Source organism: Phascolarctos cinereus, unplaced genomic scaffold (genome assembly GCF_003287225.1).
Source record: "Phascolarctos cinereus isolate Bilbo 61053 unplaced genomic scaffold, phaCin_HiC Scaffold_2;HRSCAF=192, whole genome shotgun sequence".
Taxonomy (NCBI): domain Eukaryota; kingdom Metazoa; phylum Chordata; class Mammalia; order Diprotodontia; family Phascolarctidae; genus Phascolarctos; species Phascolarctos cinereus.
In genome coordinates this window covers 113,500,724-113,514,822 of record NW_027555625.1, presented here as the reverse complement: position 1 = coordinate 113,514,822, position 14,099 = coordinate 113,500,724, and the positions used below count along the sequence as shown (strand labels likewise).

The 14,099-nt window shown below is 38.7% G+C and overlaps 1 protein-coding gene across 4 annotated transcripts in view; it reads left to right on the top strand.

The window, feature by feature from the left end:
* PELI1 (pellino E3 ubiquitin protein ligase 1) overlaps positions 1 to 2,637 on the top strand; it is a 72,669-nt gene extending 70,032 nt beyond the window's left edge. For all 4 annotated transcript variants that reach the window (XM_020985455.2, XM_078149543.1, XM_078149542.1 and 1 more), the window contains one exon: positions 185 to 2,637. In XM_020985455.2, coding sequence (XP_020841114.1) covers positions 185 to 751 — 567 coding nt within the window. In that variant the 3' untranslated portion in view covers positions 752 to 2,637. The remainder of the gene's footprint in view (positions 1 to 184) is intronic.
* The last annotated feature ends 11,462 nt before the right edge of the window (positions 2,638 to 14,099 follow it).

The window sequence follows — 14,099 nt, the reverse complement described above, 5'->3', positions numbered from 1 at the left end:
ATCTTCATTTCTAAACATCTCTTTTGTTATGACTGTGCCCCAAGGATTTTGATGAGTTCTTAAGCAGCAGTAATGGGATATTTAGTGTTCTTTATAAGCAACATCCAAAATGAAAATGGTTATGTGTAAAGCCAAATTAACACTGCTCCTTCTTTCCCTTCCTTACACCCTCTCCTTGCCCCAGGTGGAAATTGAAACCAACCAGTTACAGGATGGCTCCTTGATTGACCTGTGTGGTGCCACCTTGCTGTGGCGGACAGCAGAAGGCCTTTCACACACCCCAACAGTAAAACATCTAGAAGCCTTGAGACAGGAGATCAATGCTGCACGGCCTCAGTGCCCTGTTGGGTTCAACACACTTGCTTTTCCTAGTATGAAAAGAAAAGATGTTGTTGATGAAAAGCAGCCCTGGGTGTATCTGAACTGTGGCCATGTTCATGGATATCACAACTGGGGAAACAAAGAAGAGAGAGATGGGAAGGACCGTGAATGCCCCATGTGTAGGTCGGTTGGCCCCTACGTCCCCCTTTGGCTCGGCTGCGAAGCTGGATTTTACGTGGATGCTGGCCCTCCAACTCATGCCTTCAGCCCTTGTGGGCACGTGTGTTCAGAGAAAACAACTGCCTACTGGTCCCAGATCCCACTTCCTCACGGCACTCACACTTTCCATGCAGCCTGCCCCTTTTGTGCACACCAGCTGGCCGGCGAGCAGGGCTACATCAGACTCATATTCCAAGGACCTCTAGACTAATAAACATGCATTAGGGTGGCACTAAATTTATAAGCTAAGTGATGCAGGTTTTTCCTACCAATTGTCTACAAATTTCTCTGCTTTGATCATTTACATTAAGATGAAGACTTTTTTAAAAAAAAATTTTTTTTGTATTTGTAACAAAAATTCCTGAACAAAGTCTGGAAAAGTCAAGCAAAGGAATCTGGTGCATTTCCAGACTTCCATATTCTGTGTCTGAGTATATATTTTGAAGAAAGAATTACAGTCAAATTCAATGCCTTCATTTCTGTGTTTTTTGAATCACTCCTCGGTGTCTAAGAGATGTTTTGTATTACTGAGGTACTGTTGGTTCAAACTATGTTAGTTTACAGTTTGGATGCAAACATTGTAAAATACAACAACATGTACATTAACTTTCTTTTTCTATTTATCTTCTTTATAGAAAATATCTGAGAGTGTATTTGCTAGAGTAGCACAGTAGTGTAACATCCCTGGCGTGGATGCTTTGAGTCACTAGCTGAAGGCAGGGATTTGCAAGGTTAGGAAAAACATTTTGAAACAATCGTTTCTTTTTTTAATCAAAAATAATAAATTTGGTAGATTTAGTAGAATGCTTTGTAAAACTGAATTCATGCAAATTACATTGTGTAAGATTTGTTTTTAACCGCATTAAAGATAATCAGGAAGGATTTTCTTAAAATGTTTCTCTAGTGTATAGTACTACAATAAAAGAACTTATCACTAAGAAACATTTTATATGCTCCTTTGAATATGCAATTTAATCTAGATTATATATTTTTCTCCCATGATAACTAATCTGTTTTTAGTATAAGCAACATTCGGGAGGTTTACTTTATTTTTTTTTAGACGCAAACTGTGGTTCATCTGTTCACTGGAAAAATTTTTCATAATTAGAAACTGCATAAATTAGCAAGGAGGGAGAGTAACTTGACTTTGTAGAAAAAGAGATGCTTAAATTGGATGTGTTCTACATTTGGCCTTATCTACAGATTTGGGAATATAAAGATACAGATGCAGAAGTACAGTGGTTTGAATGGCAAAAACATGTTTGCCTTTGAACCCAGAAGACCAGTACCTAACCTATGGACCTGGTCTCAACACAGTTGATTTACATTAGAACTTTCAGTGAAAATCAGGTTCAAGTCCCTATATTCCTACAAAGCACTGGTCACTTCAGCAAACACATACTCTAGCAGGTGATAGTGAACAGCAGTAATAACAGGAAAACTTAAAGAGATTGTACACAAAGTCTGCTTATGAGACAAAATAGCCTTTCAAACTTTGCTTTCAGAAGTATGAAAAATTCCCTCCTTTTTTCATGCACTGAATACATGAAAGTTATAAGTAGGTATGCTACATCAAAAAAGGGTCTTGTGACACATTTGTAAATCAGTATACCCTGGGATGAGGTTGAAGTTTTTCTATTTAAGATGTTTTTCCTTTGGTTTGAGGGGAAAAAAAAGATAACGTAATAAAAATTGACAACAGCAAATTCCTGTATTTTGTAGCATAGCTTTGATTTTCTCAGTAAAAAGAACAAAAAAGAATCTTGCTAGAAGCCATGAACTGTTTTACTTCAGCTGTCAGATTTTCCTTGTTTTTTAAAAAACAAAAAAACAATTGTTTGGATTCACTCAGGAAATGCATGTCAGGAAACCTGTATTATAAGTATAAGTAACTGCTGTTACACCCTTTTCATAGAAATATAATTGTTTTTGAAATGTTCTAGATCGTTCACATGCATTGTGACTGATTCAGCAAAGAAATCAACCCCTATATTGTATTTGTTTTAATCATTTCTGTTTGGGCTATACCGTAGCTAATTTTTTTTTTGCGCAATTTAATTTATTCAAACTGTAAGTAAACACTTTTCAAAATAGAAATGTGAAGCTTTCTTCTTTTGGTTGAAGGTTTTTGTTGTGGAAAAAGGTGGGAATGGGAGATTAGGGGGAGAGAATTGGCTATCTCACAGACTAGAATTCATTTCAAGTAGGTGGAAAGTTTACATTTAATGTATCAGTCCTTTCTCTTTCCGAAGCATTTCTTTACTTAGCATCGCTCACTCATTAAACGTTTATTAAGCACCTACTAGGTGCCAGGCGCTGTACTAAGTGCTGGAAATACAAAAAGATGCAAAAGATGATCTCTGCCTTAAAGGAGCTTACAATCTAGTGAGGGAGACATTAGATAGCAGATAGATTTAATCATCTTCAACATAAAGATTGCAATGAAATCCACGTGAGCTGATGAGATCACCCAGTGAAGTGGTATCAAAGGCAAAGAGAAGAGGGCCCAGGACAGAATCTTGATGGACACTGACAGAGGGTGTGATCTGGAGGAAGACCCAGAAAGGAGAGAGAGAGAGAAGGAAGGGCAGATAGGTAGGAGGAAAACCAGAAGAGAGTAGTGTCCTGAAAGTCTTGAGAGGAAAGTATCAAGGAAGAGGGAGTGATCAACAGTGCCAAAGGCTACAGAGAAGTCAAGTAGAATGAGGAGTGAGAAAAGACTATTGCAAGGAACTTTAGATGTCATCTAATTTGACCCCTATTTTTTGTTCAGTTGTTTCAGTTTAGTCTGACCTTTCATGACCCCGTTTGGGGTTTTCTTAGCAAAGATACTGGAGTGGTTTTCCATTTACTTCTCAAGCTCATTTTACAGATGGAAAAACAGGCCAACAGTGACTTGCTCAGGGTTACATAGCTAGTAAGTGTCTGAGGCCAAATTTGAACTCGGGAAGATGTCTTCTGACTCCAGGCCTGGTTCTCTATCCACTGCATCACCTGGTAGCCCCTATATCCCATTTTACAAATGAAGAAATTAAAGGCTCAGAGTGGCTATAAACTACTTTCCCAAGGCTGGACAAGTAAGGAGGAAGTGGCAAACTCAAGTCTTTTAGATCCAAATCTTGTCACCATGCTTGCCTGTTATTCAAGTTCAGAAGGAACTTAAGCCACCATCTAGCCAAACATGTACTTGAACAAAACTATTTAATAGTTTGTGGTGCTGTTTAAATGGTATCAAAGTGGCCTAAAAGAATTAGGGAAGTTCTCAACATGTTTAATCTTTCAAGAGATTTTACTGAGGAAAATTGAGTAGATTTCATCTACAGAGCTAAGTTTACCTATAGAGTAGGTGAGTTGAGTTCATTGCATAAGGAACTCAAACTTTGAGATGTCAGAAGTTTAAAAAACTGACACATTAGCATAATGTTGCTTCAGGAAAAGTTACTGATAAATTATATCCAAACCTAACTAGAACCTCACAAAGTTCTGTTATAAAGCTACTTGGCCAGTCCCTGTGACATTGTTCCTGTGATTTAAAACACAAACACACACATCCTTAGTTCCTTACAATGAGCCAGGTTGTTGAATTCTGCCTTTTAGTATGAGAATTTTGAATTTCAGCTATTCCTTTCACCAGGGCCTTAATGGTGTATCTTCAGTTGTTAGATGGAATAGTCTGAATTAAGGATATGTGAATGTTCTTTAAGCCAAGACTTCCATCAACAGCCTCAAGGAGGAAACTTGTTAATATTTTTAGGTTAGGCCTTCTTTCTGAGGAATCTCTAGTTCTTCTGACTTGCCCAACAAGGGAAATTAATTTCTTAGCCTCATTTTACCTCACGGTCATAAAGCAAGTCAAGGCAAAAGTTAAGAGTAGGACCATTCAACGGGGTTGTTTTCTTTAAACTATTATTACCTTCCCTCAATGTATATGGCCTTTCTACAACACATAAAGCAGGGTAGGAAAGTGCTTTCTAGCGATATGAAATTATATTGAGTAATGCCAGGAAATCTCATACTGCCAGGAATATTACCAAATTCAGTCTTTAGCAATTGATGACAGTATGATTTATCATAATCATAGGTCCCTTAGCCTCCTTTAAAGCCAATAATTTGGAACTCTTCCCCCATCAGATCTTTTAAGGTGCCCAAAACCAGAAAAATTAACTGCAGGTTAATTTGATGTTTATTGAGGTATTTGTGTGCCTAGTGCAAGGTACTTGTTTTAAGACTACTTCCCTACCTAACTTATGGGAGCAGAGGTGGGAGAAGGTGGAGAGAGAGGAAGTGTTAATGGACATGAAATAACAAAGAAAGGAAAAAAGTCCAAAGGCCTGGATAGTTGAGACAAAAAAAAGGTCAAGACTGATAGATCCATCATGATACAGAATATTCTACATGGTGTCTTTTCAAAAGTTGTTTTACCTGAGGGTGAAGTTCTTCTGGTGCTTCTGTTGTAATGTCATCCTGTTGCATGGAGCAATAAAGTGCCTCTTCAGTGAGACCCGTGACTGTTCAAAAGAAGTTGACCATGTAATCTACAAAGGAAAAATCTGATGGTACATAAAGAATGCACAGTGCCCTGATTATGACATGTAGTTGGATGCCCACTGAGTCAGTCTGTCAGCATATAGATGTGGACAGGTATTACTGATAGGCAATGAGTTGGCCTAAAATCAAAGAGGAAGTTGAGAGAAGTCTGGCTTGCGTTTAGGAAATTATATAATTGTTTTAAGGCCTCTCAAACCGCTCCCAAATGGAGATGCCACCATTTCAACCCCAATCCAGTTTTGTTATATAACTGAACCACCAAACACCACAAACTATAATAATCAAAATTACAGCTGACCTAGAAGGTAATAGGGAAACTATGGCAGGGTTCAGAAGGCAAAAGCATTTTGCTAACAATGATTTACATGCAAAAAACAACATAAAAAAGGTTACCAAGGACACATGATTAGAAAAGGAGGGTGGGTGGGTCATGGAGCAAGAGCAAAGAATTACAGATGGAAAGGACTTTTGCTGTTATTGTTCACTTGTTTCAGTCACGTCCAACTCTTCGTGACCCTATTTGGGGTTTTCTTGGCAGAGATCCTAGAGTGGTTTGCCATTTCCTTCTCCAGCTCATTTGACAGATGAGGAAACTGAGGTAACCAGGGTTAAGTGACTTGCCCAGGGTCACATAGCTAGTAAGTGTCTGAAGCAAGATTTGCATTTAGGTCTTCCTGATTCTTGGCTAGGCACTATCTACTATGCCACCTAGCTGCCCATTGGAAAGATCTAGTGTTGTACTATTCTCCAAAAAATACTGAAAGACAAAAAGGAAGGCCTCCAAGGCATCGAGTAGATTTCTTTGGATGATTTATAAAAGGACATGGGCCAGGATCAGAAGGGACAGTTACAGTCTACATTTGTAAAGAGAGTATCTGTGGATCCAAGAAATATGTTTATGGATTCAGATGAGTTAATATGTTTTAAAACAGTGTTTAAAATGAATTTAATCAAAGTCACTCTGTCTTTTACCAGGTATAGAAAGCCTGGTTCCACAGCTGGAGTAGGATGCCAGTAGTGGGAGCTATAGCTGAATGATTACCCGACAAGTTAGTGAGATGAAAATCCAAGACAAAATTTGGGGAATCCAGGTAAACTTGGTAAAGAAAGAACAATGAGAAGCATCCCTGGCTTCTTTACAGCATGGCTACATGGCATAAGCCATGTAGAGCTGACCATCAGAAATTTATTTTATGGTTCTTTTATGATTTTATACCATTAGGAACTTAAAATAAACTCATGTTTATTTACAAAAGTATTTCTATTTCCCCTTTAATACAGCACAACCATTGAAATGATATTTGGGTGGAGTTTCACAAGTACAAGGACTTCTGACAGGGCTGGAATCTTTCCTTTATCCACAGTCTAGTCTTTGAATATCAGGATTTAGATGTTCCTTTGCTAGAAGGCAGGTAACAATGGGCAGTTTTTCACTATAAATAAACCAGAGATTGAGCGAAGTGACTTCAAAAAAGGTAAGATAAATCTCTTGCTCTGTATAGTTGTCCTTAATGTTTCCTGTAACTGAGTAGTATCAGTCAATAAATGTTTACTAACACCTACTGTATGCCAGAAAGGCAGTTAGGTGTTGGGCCTGGAGTCAGGAAGACTCATCTTGCTGAGTTCAAATCTGGCCTCAGACATTAGTAGCTGTGTGACCCTGGGCAAATCACTTAACCCTGTTTGCCTCAGTTTCCTCATCTGTAAAATGAACTGGAGAAGGAAATGGCAAACCACTCCAGTATCTTTGCCAAGAAAACCCCAAATGGGGTGACAGATAGTTGGGCATGACTGAAAAATGGCTGAACAACAACAAAAACTACATGCCAGGCTGTGTGCTAAGTGCTGCTTTGCATGTGTTAAGTAACATGCTTTTATATTTTAACTCCTTAAGTGGCCTTAAGTCTCATTATCAGCTATCCTATGGGAACTAAGGTAATTCAACCCTTTGACAACAATAAATTAATAATCTCTACACTTTTTTCTCAGTCTTGTGGTATAGTGTAGTATAAGTAGAAAGAAGTATTGACTTAGCAGCAGATGACATAAAGTTTAATCTATGGTCTCTTCACTGAGGGAATTCTCTTGCCTCCCAGAAAGACTGCTAAGGCAAAGGACCATAAGTGAATTACAGACTTGTGTCCAGTATATCATCCCTGAGCCATCTAAGGAGAACAGGCATCCAGATTATTGACTAATGGGAAAACTTCCAGCAGTTTTTTGTTTGGAAATAAAGCACAGGGCAGTAACTTTTACAGGTCAAGTGAAATAAGACTTGTATGGAAAACTTGAAAAGTGTCATCATTAAGCCTCAGGTGCTCAGCCTTGATTTGGAAATATTTTTTGTTTTAAAATTTTTTTTCTTGTCATCATTGAGATTTTAATACACTGTTAAACAGACCAGGAAAGAGAGAGGTATGTACTGGTGAAAGAATATGATAACAAGTGCCATACTTGCCATTTAAAAATTTTGGTTTTATCATGTGCTTAGAGATAGTTATGGGGAATGGTTTTCCCCTGGAGTCTGGAAGTCAGGAAGCCCTGAATTCAAATCTCACCTTACTGAAGCAAGGTCACTGTGTGACCCTGGGCAAGTCACTTAACCTTTGCCTCAGTTTCCTCCTTTCTAAAATAAGAGTAATTATAGCATTTACCTCCCACGTTTGTTATGAAGATGAAATTAGATATTTGTAAAACACTCTACAAACTCTAATGCTAGCTAGTGTTATTATTATTACCTATGTCAATTTTATGTTGGTCATTGTTACAGGGTTTGTTGTGTTTAATCACTACTATTGCTTCACCTCCCCATCCATTTCACAAGCCCTTTCACTATGGCTTTTGACCCCAGCACTCGAGCATAATTGTTCTTTCCATAGTTACTACCAATGTCTTTTTAAATTTTTTATTATTTTATTTTATTATTTTTTATTTATTTTATACTCTATATAATTGCTACCCTATCTCCCACAACAGAATATAAGCTTTTTGGGAATGGTAATTGCTTCATTTGTGTCCATGGAATCCCCACCGCTAGCATAATGCACGACACATCATATAATTTTAGTAAACACTTATCAGTTGATTGATTGGTTAAAGTATACTAATGTGAATCCATATGTTAAGATCATGTAAGATTTCTCTTCACCCTTTTGTGGCTAAATTCCATGATGTAATAACAGTTAATTATGTTCACTGATCTTCTGGTTATTAATTAGCATCAACTGAGGAATAAAACAGGAAGATTTATCTTTGCCAGAGATGTATGCCACTATCATGGTGTATGCTCAGTGCCAAGTTGAAATGGAAAAAGAAATCCCTGTGGATGGTGATGTTCTCCAAGTATTGAGGTGATTGCCTTAAGTTGGGAATATCACACAGGTCTTCTTAATGAGATCTCCAATCAGTAAAGCTAGCTTAACCATTTACATGGGAAAAAAATACATGGATGAAGAATATGAAAATGGGATACAAAATCGGTGGAAAGTCCATTGAACTGGCCCATCAGCCCACATATATTGGAAAGACACTGAAAGTGGACAATGAATAAAAGGTCCAGTAGAAGAGGTTTGATTGTGTTTGGGAAGTTGCACAGTGTTTTCTGTAATCCCAAGCTACTCCTTGAAACAAAGACTTAGCTTGTTTTTGTTTTTGTTTACTTTGTTTTGTTTTTGTTTACATTTGTTTGTTTTTCCTGGTTTTTGGTGAGGCTACCTGCTTGTGAACCTTGGAATGCCACCATTTTGGAAGAATCAACATTTCTGGAAACTGAAAGAAAAGGAGAGTATAATGGTAAAAAAATATGACTGTAGCATATTACCAGTGATGACTTATTTGCACATAAGAAGTGGAATAAAAGATATCAACCAGGAGATTCATACTTAAATTCTTTCACACTTTGAGAGGATCCATATGGATATTCTGCCCAACAATACATGTCACAACCCACCCATGCTTATCTATCTACACTATATTCTGCCCAACATGATCAGGGTCTCCCTCTAGATGTCTTCACATTGTATGGATATTAATGGAGTGCACAAGCTATCCATCCTTTATTGCTCACTCTTATTATGTAAACATTTCATCTCTTTTCCCCCAGTTTGCCTTTCTAATGATGTCCATTATGCCTCTCCTTCATTTGTAATATATTGCAACCTGTTCCCCCCCACCATACACCACTTGATTACCCTGGGTAAATAACCTTCAACTTCAGTTTTTCAGACACTTAGGGCATGTTTATAGATGGCAGGGAAGGAACCAATAAATAAATAGAGACTGAAAATTTTTAAGAGAGTGGAAATGATAGAAGGGGAAAACTGCTAGAGAAGATGGGACAGGATGGCATCAAGAATGCAATATAGGAGTTTGTGTTGGCAAAGAAGACCATATCTTCAAGTAAGACTGGGGTGACGAAGGAGATAGTGGGGGAAGGGGACAAGAGCAAGCTCTAGGCCAATGGCCTCAATTTTTTCAGTGAAGTATGAGGCGAGGTCCTCAAACTGGGAAATAGGGGCAGGCAGAAGGGGTGCCATAAGAGGCTCGAGGAGGGATGAAAAGGATTGGAATAGCCACTGTGGTGAGTGGAAGAGTGAGTTGATTAAGGAGGTGTAAATTGATTAAGGAGGAACCTTGCTACAGTGAGAGCCCAGAGAGATTACATAACATAAATTTGTAATGGTTCTAATCAGCAAGATTTCATGATTTTCTCCAGCTCTGTTCAGCAGCTCATGAATAAGAGTTAAAGTCACAGACAGGGGGAATAATTCAGTGTTGGAGCTTGGCAAGGCATGATGAGCTATGGGGTGAAGGGAAAGGGATTTGAATCTAGAAGATAGTGTAGAGTGAACTGATTCACCAATGGTTCAAGATAGGGAAGAAGAATAGTGCAGAGAAAGACCTGAGGGGTGGGAGTCACTAGGTCTGAGATATTTTTTCAAGGCTGTAGTGTCTTCCCCTTACATTTCAGGAGATGTAGATGAGCAAAAAAGGAGGTAGGCTGGTATGGAAGCTCTTTAACGTCAAGGGCCATTTTAGATAAATGGTCAGAGAAGTAAGGAAGAATGATCGAAAAAGCTACCCAGGGGTAATGCCTGCACACCATCCTCTGGGCTTCCTTGTGAGGAATATGAAACTTATCAGCCAATCTGCTCATTCTTCCATGTTCTGTAATAACCAATAGTTCCATGCTCAGTAATCATGATAAGTATATCTCTTTCTACCTCAGAAAGCTCCTGATGTTTAAAATAAAACTGAATGCTTGAGAAATCCCCGTGTCTCAGAATGTGGCTCTGACACTGGTCAAGTACAGAAGCAGGCAGTAAACAGAATGATAGCCTGAATGCTGCACTGGTACCCCCATGATATTAAAAGAAGTAAATTAAGTGCTCCTGAAGAGGCAGCTGGTGGAACAGTGGATAGGACCTTGAGCCTGGAGGCAAGAAGGCCTGAGTTCAAAGGTGGCCTAAATCACTTACTAACTGTGTGACCCTGGGCAAGTCCTTTAACCAACATCTGCCTCAGTATCCCCAACTGTAAAATAGGGATAACAGTAACTCACAGAGTTGTTGTAATGATCAAATAAGATAATATTTGTAATACACTTAGCACAATGTCTGGCATGTAGCAGGCACTTAATAAACGCTTATTTCCTTAACCCTCCTCCTAAGTTACTTTATATTTAACTATTTTGCATGTATTCCCATTTATTCACCACATTTATGCTGTAAAGACTGATCTTATTGTCTTCTTTGTTAGACTAATTATAAGCTATTGGAGAAACAGTGTTGCATATAAGTAAAGGGGTATCTCACAGTCTGACATGCAAAGTTCTGTTGAAATTAATTTATTCATTAAACAAATAATACTGAATGAATATAAACTCTTTGAGAGTAGGGTTGGTTGTTTTTTTTAGTTCTTTGCCCTTATATCTCCAGCACTTAACACAGATGCTCAATAAATGTTTGTTGACTGATTAATTGATAGATTAAAAAGGACTTATCAATCAAGTCTTTGCAGAAGACTGAATGTAGGGCACAGGTCAAACAATAACTGCCTGAAGGGCTGATGACACAGAAGGGAGTGGCTCATAAAGAGGTGTGTGAATTACCTGGGACAAAGTCAAATGATTAAATTTATTGGCATACAATAAACCTTACACATTTTCAAATCTTACAAAAAATTTACATGTAACATCTTCCTTCTGCTGTTTTACATGACTTGGACTGTGTTCACAAGATTTTTTTTACACATATTCTTTAATTTTCATTGTGAAGCCATAGTTTTATCACATGTTAAATAGACTTCTGACAAATAGACCATTTCCCCCCCAAATATAGCCTTTATTATAGCCCATAGGTTTTCAATAGGATTTAAATTGGGTGAGTTCTCAGGCCATTGAAATATATTTATCAGTTGGATAAATTTATTAATTTTTTGTGATGAGTGGCATAGTGCAAAGTTGTATTGCTGTATTCTATCTCCATTTGGGAATTTCTATATTTCTGGAATAATTCCAGTTCTTGGTTAATCAGTATATTTATCAGAATTCACCACTCCCTCAAGACAGAGGAGACTTCTGGGTTCAATGGAAGTAAAAAAGTAGGAAAAGATCCAGTGAATGGTGTCATGAAAACCTAGAGACCAGAGGTGCTTTATAAAAGGGTAGGTAATAGCAGGGGAAGAATGGGGGTAGTGATTTAGTTAATAACTTAATGGCTAAGTATTAGGGAGTTGGCTGAGCTACATAAAGATTAAGTAACATAAAAAGGGTGACACACCTAGTCTGAAGAAGGCTTTGAACCCCAGTCTTCTGACTCCAAGCCCAGCATTAAATCCATGTTCAGACCATACAAATAGGAATAGGAAAGAAATAACTATTTCTCCATTCATGGCTGGGGACTGTTGACTAAAATAGAAATAGTGGGCATCTTTTGCAGCAGATTTCCTACAGAAGAGATAATACATTATTAAGAGTTCAAAACAGTGATTGAGAGCACCTAACAATGATTTCATTCAATTCAACTCATTAGGTTATTTGTAAGTGCCTGCTTATTGGCAGTTAGGTGGTACAGTGGATAGAGTAGTGGAAGAGCTGAGTTCAAATCCTAAGGAAGACATTTACTAGAGCTCTATGACAATGGGTAAGTCAATTACCCTCTCTCAGCTCTCATTTCCTCATCTGTAAAATGAGAAGGATGAACTCAGCTTCTGAGGTCTCTTCTGACTCTAATAAATCTTCTTTGATCCTATCTGCCAAGGGCGAGGCATACAACTTCATAAAAAGAAACAGCCCCTGTGCTCAGTATGTCCTGGCAAGAAACATTATGTACACAGATACATTAATGAAAAATATTATATACAAAGAAAGTACAAAGTAATTTCAGGTAGTTTTGGAGAGTATTACCAACTAGGGGAACTGGAAAAGGCCTCTGGTAAAAAGTAATGATTGGACTGGGTTCTCCCAAATTCCCCTCCAATCAACTTTAAAATAATGCCTCAAAAGAAATTCTGCAAGTGGCAGAGCCCACAGAAGGACAGGGTGAAACAATTTTCTAGCTCAAGGCAATTAGAAGGTCATCAGGAAAGGGTCACTGGGGTGAGAGTGGCCTTGCCCAGCAAGCCAGCAGCAGGTCCTACAGGTGACTGAATCAGCAGCTTCCAGAGCTCTCAGCCCACAGATGGTAAATAGGTCAGACGACTGGTCAGAAGAACATTACAGGGGTTGCTTTGCTAACACTGGGTGCAGGACTCTGTTGTATTACCCATAGTCAGTTATGGGTCCCAGTCCCAGGGTGAGGAGAAGTATTAGCACACTAGAGTATGTGACCTCGGGGGAGCTGGACTCTGGTCACAGTTTAAGTGCAGAAAAGAGTGCTTGTGGTCTATCACAGATGAGATCAGGGAATGGTGACTGCACCTCTCCTTGAATCACCCCACCTTGGAAGAACTGAAAAATTACAGACCTCTAGAACTAGCTCTGAAAAGAGCTGCACAAAAACCCTGAAGCTTGGGCACACAATCCTTCCACCTCCGGGGGAGCAGGGCACAACTTTAACATAAAGTTAAGTCAAGAAATAGGCTGGAGGGGCAGCTAGGTAGCACAGTGGCCCTGAAGTCAGGAGGACCTGAGTTCAAATCCAGCCTCAGACCAAACACTTGACAGGCACTAGCTGCGCATGGCCTTGGGCAAGTCACTTAACTCCAACTGCCTCACTAAAAAAAAAAAGAAAAAGAAGTAGGCTGGAAAAAATGTATCACCAGCACCTAATACAGTACCTGACACATAATAAGAGCTTAGTAAGTGCTTGTTGATTGATTCATTATAGGCAAAGGGATATTGGTGATACATTGAGGTTACTTTATTGTGATTAAAGGCTTAGGGAAAGAAAAGTTCCAGACTTGTAATTTCATTGCTTATAGGGAACTCCCCATGTAGAAACCTGCCACTGGACTTTGATGGCTCAGGAGGAGAGGGTGAGGCTGATGACTTTGTGAAGCTCTGCCTCACTTAAACCCAAGAGAACTTAGAAAAATTATATTTTTCTACTTAAGCACCATAAGACACCAGTGTAAAGTTGTTATTTAGTTGTTTTTCAGTCATGTCCAACTCTTCATGACCCCTTTTGGAGTTTTCTTGGCAAAGATACTGGAGTGGTTTGCCATTTCTTTCTTTAGCCCATTTTACAAATGAGGAAACTGAAGCAAACAGGGTTAAGTGACTTGCCCAGGGCCACACAGCTGTAAGTGCCTGAGGTCAAATTTGAACTGGGGCCTCCTTGACTCCAGGCCAGGCAGTCTATTCACTGCACCACCTACCTGCCTCCCAATGTAAAGGTGGATTGATAAATGCTCCAAGGACTAGTGCCGGTTATACCAGCTTCAGAGAAACTAGTGATGTCAGTTTCTATGCAGGGTCAAAGTGAAGTAATTGTGGTTTTCCTCATAAGAAACCTTACTGAAACTTACTGAGGCTATGATGAGTGTCTATATTTATGCCATGAAAAAAAAAG